The sequence below is a fragment of the Megalops cyprinoides genome, chromosome 20 (assembly GCF_013368585.1).
Source record: "Megalops cyprinoides isolate fMegCyp1 chromosome 20, fMegCyp1.pri, whole genome shotgun sequence".
In the NCBI taxonomy this organism is placed as follows: Eukaryota; Metazoa; Chordata; class Actinopteri; order Elopiformes; family Megalopidae; genus Megalops; species Megalops cyprinoides.
The window spans coordinates 21716868-21726227 of NC_050602.1; the positions used below are offsets into that span (position 1 = coordinate 21716868).

Sequence of the window (9360 nt, forward strand, 5' to 3'; positions counted from 1 at the left end):
TTATAATACCATCCTACAGCTGCATGGCATTTTAGTGTAAGTTGGTGTAACACTGATTGTCTGTATAAATTACGAGGATGAACAGAAACCATTTAAATCCTTTAAAATCCCTGAGTTTCCAGACAATGTAACATTTTTCCACTTTTAAAAAAACACTGCAACCGCCCACAAACATGTCTCCTCCATTTGGCACATTTAGAAATGACAGAGGCTGTTATGGGGATCTGAACAGACTGGAGAGAATATGTATAGATTATACATACACTTGTGTGTGTTTAAGAAGGACCAGATGTACCAACAAAAGCTATGACACTGACTGAAAACTAACAGGCACGACCCAGCAGAGCCCAATACTGGAGAACTGTAGTCCATTCATAGCCTTCCCTCGACCCCAATACTTTGCCACTTGACAGTACTACCGCCTGGTCTTAATTTGCCCAATTCAGCCACGCCCTCCAGCACTGAGGGTATTTATGTTTTAAAGAGAGCTGGAAAATCTGCCAGATTAAGGGCATCTGAAATCAGGAGTGTGCCCCACTGCATGAAACCATGGCTCACAGCACTTCATGCGTCCACCCCCCCCCCCCCCCCCCCTTATTGTAACTTTGGTAAAACATGCCGACTGCACTCTACAGCCGTGGAGTTTAATTGCGAAATCAGTCAAAGACTAAGAACAGACACTGTGTGCGTTAGGTAACTGTACTGCTGCAGATGCTTCTAGTTTCTGTTTCATATGGACCCCGTAAATGCATGATCAGATAAGATTATTACCAGGCCGAGAGACTGCAGTTGACCGTGTACCCAGCGTCTCGCCACTCAGAGAGACAACGCATGGGGCACTGAGCTCCAGGGATGGGGCTCTGGGCATGGGTGTAAGCAGGGTACACTCCTGGAAGATGTATCCTTTCCTACAACATCAACAAACTGGGGAACCGAAAGACACCTACACCCCAGTGCAAGTCAGTAAAGAACCGTGGACAATGGTAGGCAACAGATGTGGATGTTTAAAAAGGCAAGCCACCCCCTTCTAGGGATTCTTGTCCTGGTTACTGGCTGCAGACACCTCCTAGGGGCTGCTGGGAGGAAAGGCAGGGCAAACAGGATGGGAGTGTGAGGGTGGGGGGTGGGGTGTTGGGGGCAGGTGAGGCTCAGTTCTGCATGAGGTACTGGTGGAAGTAGATCCCGAACAGACTGCTGATGAGCTGGCAGGCCGCCACCCACCAGGCGAGGAAAGCCAAGATCCCCCTGAAGAAGATGGGCGTGAGGACCATGCGGAGAGCGCCCATGGCTTCCGACAGCTGGGCCACCGCCGCCTGGACGTCGTCCTCCATGTTGTCCCCGTCCTCGTCCTCCCCCAGTGCCAGGAGGGGTGGAGCTGCTGTGGGGACGGCCGCCTCCACAGGTGTCACGCCTGGGACCTCAGGGACCAGCCCCCAGGAGAAGTCACCTGTCAGCCAGCCACAGCAGAGAACACCGTTACTGACCTTTGACCCCTTGGTCCAGGATGTACAGTGAGACCAGCGTATGTGTTTGTGCAAACACCACCAGGATGTGCAGGAGTTACGCGATCATAAATATTAATAGACTATCCTTGATGTCAGGTCTTAGAGGCCAGGTTTTGTGAAATCTAGAACTGTGGCTCTCACATTTTTGAAATCTAGAACTGTGGCTCTCATCCTTTTTTGCAGACCATTCAATGAGACATTACGGCAAATTTCACATAAGTATTTTCAGGCTTTCACTCCTCAAGTAAAATGTGTTATCTACACATATTTATACCAACTCTGACACACTGCATTCACTGACAATGAAGGAAAGAAAGGCACTATTCCATCATAATTTAACAGTCTTTCCCCTCAGACGGAGCACCTGGGCACAGTTTGAGAACCACTGATATAGAATACGGGTGTACAGGAACAGCTCTTAGCTCTGATTGGTACAGAGTTTCAGGATACAGCATGCTATTGGTCATTAAATTCATGTCCTGCCAGTATCCCCCCCCATAGGCCTTTACAGTGTCTTACCCAGGGACTTGAGCGCCAGTGTAGAGAAAAGAATGAGAAGAATGGGTGCCAGGTACTGCAGTGTGACCACGGTCAGGTAACAGAACACTCGCGTCACCTGCGGGACACAGGCAAATTAGCATTATTCTCAGTACATTAAATTACACTGTCTCCATATTATTGCCGTTTAGGACACAACTAACCACATGTGAACGAGCATCAGTCTCAAAGTGCCGAGATCACAACTGCACACTTGGATCAGCTCGCAAGGGCAATGAACAAGTTCATCAGGTTTAGTCATACGAGTAAGTTCTACAAAATCCTATATTACAAAATTGCAAGCCTTTAACCTTGAGAGAATAGTGCTATGGACAAAGGTAGCTATAATGGACAAGAGATATATTTCCCTCTGCTTTACCACGTTCTGAATGGATCTGAAGAGACTGAAATCGGCATGTGCGGGTCCCTCACTCTCTCTGCTCTCTCGGTCACGGGTTTGGGTCTCAGTGGAGAGATCCCTCCCAGAGCTCACCTTCCTCTGGATGTCGATGGCGGCAATGCGGCCCGCCTCCCTCTTCATCTGCTCCACCCACTTCTGCGACAGGTTCAGGTAGGCCTGCAGGTGGTAGCGCGTGAGCGCCAGGCGCAGGACACACAGCGCCACTACGATCCACAGGCGCACAGAGCTGAAGGTGGAACTGGGGATGCTGAGCGTGAGGGGACATGAGAAACACACATCAAATACCAGTCATTATCAGTTGCCTCCTTAAATGTTTTGTCTCAAGCACTAATCATTATATTACATTATTGGCATTTAGCAGACACTCTTATCCAGAGCAACTTACTTGGGTTACAGTTTTGTTTTCTTTTCTACAATGTTATCCATTTAGATATTTAGACAGGCAATTCTGGGTTAAGTACCTTGCCGCAGAAGGGAATCGAACTGACAACGTTTTGGTTACGAGTCCTGCTCCTTAACCACTATGCTACACTGCTGCCCCCGGCACTCATTGGGTCTATTGTTTTGTTAGTCTCTCCTATAAACTGACAAACTCAGTAGACCCATTACACAGAAATCATGCAGGTATGGATATAAATATGAGTTGCCATGAACCCAGAGGCTTGCACCATGGGCAGGTTTAGTGTTACTGACAGCTGGTCACTTACAGGGTGATGGTCGTCTTTCCCATTGGAGCATTAGCCAGGAAGTCTCGAGCAATGGGTTTCACCCATAACATCAGTACCAACACTGGCGACAGGAAGCTGGCATGCAGTAGGACTCTGAGACAGGAAACAGAAAAACTGTCAAAGGCAGCATCTGACATAATAAACAACAGGTTTATGTTACAGCTTGTTTCTTCAAATACCCTTTGATGACATTCTGCCATGACAGGATTTGTTTCAGAGGAAGGCCTCGAAAGTGTTTTAGATTTTATATTTCTGGTTTAGACCTGCTGAAAAAACCTTCAGTGATGGAACAAGTGATGTTCTTACTGTATGATTGGCCGGTCTGCATTCATCTGGACTGCGTCCAAGTGGGTCTGGGCCAATCGGAGGCCAGGAAATGCCAGCAGAGCGCCAATGAAAGCGCAGATGACTGCCAAACCCAGCTTCACAGTCAACTTGGTCACTGGCACCCTTATGAAAAGGTCAACAGTAATCACAAAAAAAATCAAAACATTCCACAATCCCTCTACAAGTGTAAACAACCAACTAGGCTTGAATATTTACTTCCAATCCTGTATTAGCATGAAAACTATTTTTGAGACTGCATACTCACGACCACTCGTAGCCTTGCTGCTTGGCGAAGGCCTCAAGGTTGTTGAACAGATTAGCAAATCCTATTGTAAATGAATGAGAAACTTCATCAAATATGTAACATACAGCCTAGCTGTTCCATCATTCCAAAATAACAACATATAGATGTACAATTTAACTGATAACCTGTTCATGACTTATTCTTATGGGTCGAGCATTATTGTAATTGTCTGTGAGCTTATCATCAATATACTTTAACATAAAACAGACTAACATTTCCATTTACATTTATTCACATACTCAATTTTCTTGCTCAGTTTAACAGAGGTTTGTGTGATAGGTACATTTTGTTCAATATTTTATATGTTTGTAAGATTATGTAATTGGATTACATAATCATGAATGATTATGATTCACAGTTGTAAGGCTAGTATGTGTATGTAATCACCTACACATACTAGCCTTATTTTTGTTTAGTTAGTACAGTGCTGATGACAGCGATAGGAAACACAGACAGTGATGGGTATACCTGGCTCCAGGCCGAACTCCAGGTAGTCCTCTCTCACCACCAGCACCAACATAGCCACCAGCAGAGACAGGAAGCCGAATGCCAGGCAGACCGAGCGCTCGCCCCCTTCCTCTGAGCTGAAGTAGTGACCCATCAGAGTGTACAGGGTCCTCCTGGGGCCGCCGGAGGTCAAGGGTCACAGCAGAAAGGAACATGTGTATGTAGTTGTGTTTTTTTTGGGGGGGGGGGGGGGCTCAGAAGGGGGCCAACAGGTGCTACATCCCCTCGCTACTGTCAGCCCAAACATTCCCGTGGGTTGATGTGAAGGCAGAGCCACAAAGCATTGCATTTTAGGATGGCAATGTGGGGACTTTGTCCTCAACTAGGGTGTAACTTATCCAACACTGGGGTCACTGCCTTCACAGCCTAAGGAAGGTGCTTAATGTAAACCATGGCAGTAGGTATCCAGCTATGCAAGTCAACATTGTCAAATATAGGTTGCACTAGTAACCTTCAACACAAGCCTGCACTAAACCATTTTAAGAGTAAATAAAGGATCTAGTGCACCGTTTCAGCGCGGTTCATACTAATTTTAGGGGTCTGCCACACTCAGTGACGTCTACCGTGGGCAGAGAGCCATTTCAGCCAAACTGAAAAGGCCGTCCAGGACACAGGTTTGATTCCCCTGCAAGTTACACAATCAGGCGATTTCAGCTGTGGAGCGGAGGATACAGGCAGAAGAAGATGGTCAGCACACACCAGATGGCTCCAATGTTGACCTCTTTGCTGGCATCCACTGCGCAGTAGTAGCCCTCTGTGAACAGGTAAACACCCATGGCGTACACTGCAAAGTCGATCAGCCACTGGTACTCCAGGAAAAAACGCAGGACTGGACACAGGGATAAATTAAGTCAATAAAGGTTATGACAGGGACAAAAAGCAGCTCTTTAAAGACCCCCCCCCCCCCCCCCCCCCCAGGGATTTAGCTCCATGTCCTTACCGAGGGCATCCAGCACGTTCACAGGAGTGGTCTGGAGATGGAGGTCGATGTCTTTGGGCACCGTGAGAGGCTTGGGTTCCCCTCCCCCATTCTGCCTCCTGTAAGGCGAGTGAGATCAGCAGTGACATGAGCATGAGGCTTCATTACATTCAAAAACTGGGCGCAGCTCTTGTGTGCTTGATGCGCTTCTCTGTGAAGAAGTTGTTTGGACGGATCAGTCAAGTCAGTAACTGACAGCACAAGGAAGCCCCATCAATCTCAAGATTTGTGAAGCCTCACATTCCCGTCACTACAGATGTAGCTACCTGGTGGTGCAGTCGTCAGAAATATGGACTCTGGGCCCTGAAATCTACTGGATCAGTGCCCAGTTGAGACACTTCTGTTTTATCCTTCAATTGAATTGAATTGAATTGAATTGAATTTTATCCTTGAGCCAAGAGCTTAACTAAATTTGCCTCTGTCCAGCCATGCGCTGTACAAAACATAACGGACAAGGGTATGCCCTAGGCTTAACAGTCAAATGGTGTAAAATCCAGTCAAGCTGCACCCCAGTCGCTGTTAACGGTGCATCAGTTCCATTCCTCCTGTTCCTACCGGTCTCTCCGGCTGGGCTTCGGCATCTGCTTCCCAGCCAGCGCACACAGCTCTCCTTCTGACGGGTGTTTAAAACGGAAGAGGCTGCAGAGAGAGGGAGGGAGGGGGAGCATGTTGTCGTGTAACGCACAGGTCACAATCCACAGCACTTGCTGCATGTTGTTGGCGGGTTTTTAAACCGCGGTGCGAAACAGCACAGGCTCACCTGCCATTGCATAGGAGCCAACGTGCAAAGGAGCAGTGTGGCGCCATTCTCTGCATGATGCTGGCGGCTAGAAGGCTGACCACCAGCTGCACCCCCATCAGCGCCTGTCAGACAACACGGGGACAGAGTCACGCCCAGAGCTGACCCCAGAACAGTGCTGCCGGTGGGGGCCTACCAAAGGACATAGACTCATACCCAGAACTGACCCCAGAACAGTTATTTTGCTGACCACACTAGGCCAGTGAGGTGGGTGGAGAGACACTGATGACTGAGGACAGATTACAGCGGGGGTGTCCAAACCTCTCCTGGAGGGCCACTTGTCCTGCATGTTTTAGATCTCTCCCTGCTCCAACACAGCTGATTCAAATGATCAACTCGTTATGAACTCCTGAAGCTGCTGAATAACAAGCTGATCATTTGAATCAGCTGTGTTGGAGCAGGGAGAGATCTAACACATGCAGGACAAGTGGCCCTCCAGGAGAGGTTTAGACACCCCTGCTGTATTCTGTCCTCAGTCATCACTGGATTACAGTGTTGAAAAGGGGCGAGAACGTGTGGACGAAGATCTGACGCAACCCCATACATCTAAAATACATTAAGGAAGGTACAATTAGTAAGATTTTCTTATCACAAGATGAATATGGACACGCGTTCACGAGCGAACACACACTGTATCATCTCAGTTGAAGTAAAAACGTAAAGACATTCTTTTGACTAGCTTAAGAAATGTTTGCCAAGAAATATGCTTGCAAAAGGCTGCTACGTTCTTTATGATGTATTATAACTAAGAGTGTTGCGGGTCAGCTGGGCACAATTTGTCACCCTGTCCTAAGACAACAGTTCACACCAACATCGTGGGAGCCCGTTTCAACGCACCTGTGGAAGCCATTAAACTTACAAAGACTGAAGCTAGTTCCCGCAAGTAGCATGCACTGACAGTCCGTTTTAGCAAGCTAGCTAGCTAGCAATACGCTGACAGCTCAAAAAGTAAAACCATCTCATGAAATCTAGCAAGCTGCTAAAAACTGTACCTAGTGAATTAAAAGCTCTATTCTAAATCGCTAAAGCTACTAACTATCAAGTCATAGCCAAAGTTTCATTCTGCTAGCTAACCCGGTAATATTAGCTAGCTAGCTATGAAAAGCCCCCAATATAACCCACCAAACTGTAGCGAAACTACAAGTAAATAAAATAACTTCTCACCATTTTCTTTTATATGTCTTTCAACGCTCGAAATGATCGGGGAACACTTCTCTCAGTCTCGACAAATGCCAAGCTACGCACACGTGAAGTTTAAATCTCTCGCAACAGCTGAGGCTGTCATTTTCACAGGGACCATTTCAGAATGAACACAGTTAGTCCAACCTACTTCTCACGGTGATTGGTGGATCTATACTAAACACCCAATGGCATAGCAACATGACAAGAGTATGGACCAATCTTCGTGAAAAAGCGGACTCGGAAGTATTGTACGGACGGAAATCGCAAACGCTTCTGGGAAATAAAGTCTTTTGCTTTTGGAACGCGAACGACAGAATTGCTCCGTGGGCTGTCCCTACTTTTCACAACGAAGAAAAAAGTTCAGTTCGCCATAGATGATAGAGCTGATGGTGAGATGGGACGTTTCACTTTGCTTTCACTTTCAGTGGAGAAAATTAATGTCTGACTTTGCAGTTCTGCATGTGGCTTTTCAATGACCTCATGTAACCTTACTACGTTACTAGAACTTCTCAGCACCTGTTTTCTTGGTAACGCGAGCTCCCCTTCCCCCATGGGTCTTAGTTAAACATGTTTGTTGGCTACAGTCAAAAGGGACCAAAAAAAAGTCCCAAGGTCCTATTTTTCTGAAAGGGAGAAAAATGAAAAATTGGGGGTGGCAGACCAAGACAGAGAAATGCTGCATTATTGGTTTTTCCCCTAGCTCTTCGATTGCAGTGAGTTGTTGAAGTTAGCACGGAGTCCATGTGTAACTTGGTGCAAAGAGTTGAGTGCTATGCCTCTGCAAAACGGCAGTTAGGGACAACATAACCTTGCTTATCAGAATATATGTCATTATGCCTGCCTTTAATTTGGAGAGATCTTGCTGGTAAGCAAGGCTAGGTATATCACACCGGCTGAAAGACGGGCCTCCATACCATGTGCAGCATGGGTTGGTTGCACAGGGCAAAGTGGGTGGGGCGGTCCGATCAATAATTTCACCTGGCCTCACAGAACGTTGCAACCCATGGCAATAATTTCTTGTTGACTAGGCTACCTCTCTTAGCAGAGCCAGTGGGGCCCTCCCGTAGTTAGGGGAAGCTGGAACGGGCCGATCTGTGACACAATAATCATGTAAAACCACACCATTTGTCCACAGACCTTCTATATGGTGACAGAACAGTCAGCACGGTGTCCCTCACGAGTTCTGACTGTGCCATTGTTAAAGTTAGAAGTATAGTTAAAAAGCAGGCTGATTTGCCCACTGAATATGAACCTTCTTGAGTGGGTGTTGTCTAAAAAAGAAAATCCAGCACCGGTACCTCCTGTTAACCAATTGGAACCTCCTAGACAAAGGCTGGAACATGCAATAGTGCAAACCTGTGCAAACCTCACTGTGATTGTCATAGGAACAGCTGTACGTGTGCTGTTTGGATCCATCCATTATTGTATTCTTTGAGAGAACCCATGCCACTCTGCAGCAATGCCCCATTTTAGGAAGTGTGTTACAGTTGTATATACTGGTTTCGCTTTTGATCTATTTTACTGTCTTTGCAATACTTGCAGCAATTCTGCATGTGTAATATTTGTATGTATGAAGAGTTTATGTAAGTTATGTAAGAATGTGTGAAAAGGATGGTGGTAGCTCTTTAACTATGTTAAATACGTGTCAAGTTATTTGATTGGCTTGGCAGGACAGCATATTAAGATGATGTATAAATGTTCATATAAATATATATATATACATAAAACAATGGTTGTGTAACTGAAGGAAATTCTGCAACAAACTGCAAAAGATGAGCAACTACAGCTGGGGCCACAAGAATAAATAAACACGGAAATGACAAAGCCCATAAGCCTATCCACAGGGTACAAATGGCATCCTCCTCGCACAAGACGCTTTCGTGACCAGGGGTCTCACAGTTCCCACACTCCCTCATGTCTGCCTCATTTTAATACATGCAAATGAGCATTGCTGCCATTGGTCAGGATCCCCCCTCCAGACCCCTCCCACTGATGCTCGCACACTCCCTCCTCTGCAACCCATTGTGCATGCACAGCACTCCGCTCGAGCAGCCGGGCGGCAGAGGCAAAT

General features: G+C 46.6%; 1 protein-coding gene across 1 annotated transcript; it reads right to left on the bottom strand.

Moving 5' to 3' along the window:
* Positions 1-1120: 1120 nt before the first annotated feature.
* On the bottom strand, positions 1121-7392 carry LOC118795768 (transmembrane protein 161A-like). The gene is made up of 12 exons (XM_036554487.1): positions 7272-7392; positions 6069-6172; positions 5864-5947; positions 5270-5367; positions 5002-5158; positions 4291-4442; positions 3784-3844; positions 3498-3641; positions 3171-3284; positions 2536-2710; positions 2025-2121; positions 1121-1447 (listed from the first exon to the last, which is right to left on the bottom strand). The coding sequence occupies exons 1-12, from the start codon at positions 7272-7274 to the stop codon at positions 1149-1151; spliced, it is 1488 nt and encodes a 495-aa protein (XP_036410380.1). The 5' UTR covers positions 7275-7392; the 3' UTR covers positions 1121-1148.
* Positions 7393-9360: the final 1968 nt, after the last annotated feature.

Coding starts and splice junctions, on each gene's coding strand:
- LOC118795768 (XM_036554487.1), bottom strand. Junction 5,159..5,269: donor GAACGTGCTGGATGCCCTCG/GTAAGGACATGG, acceptor CCCTGTGTCCAG/TCCTGCGTTTTTTCCTGGAG. Junction 3,845..4,290: donor GGAGTTCGGCCTGGAGCCAG/GTATACCCATCA, acceptor CATTTACAATAG/GATTTGCTAATCTGTTCAAC.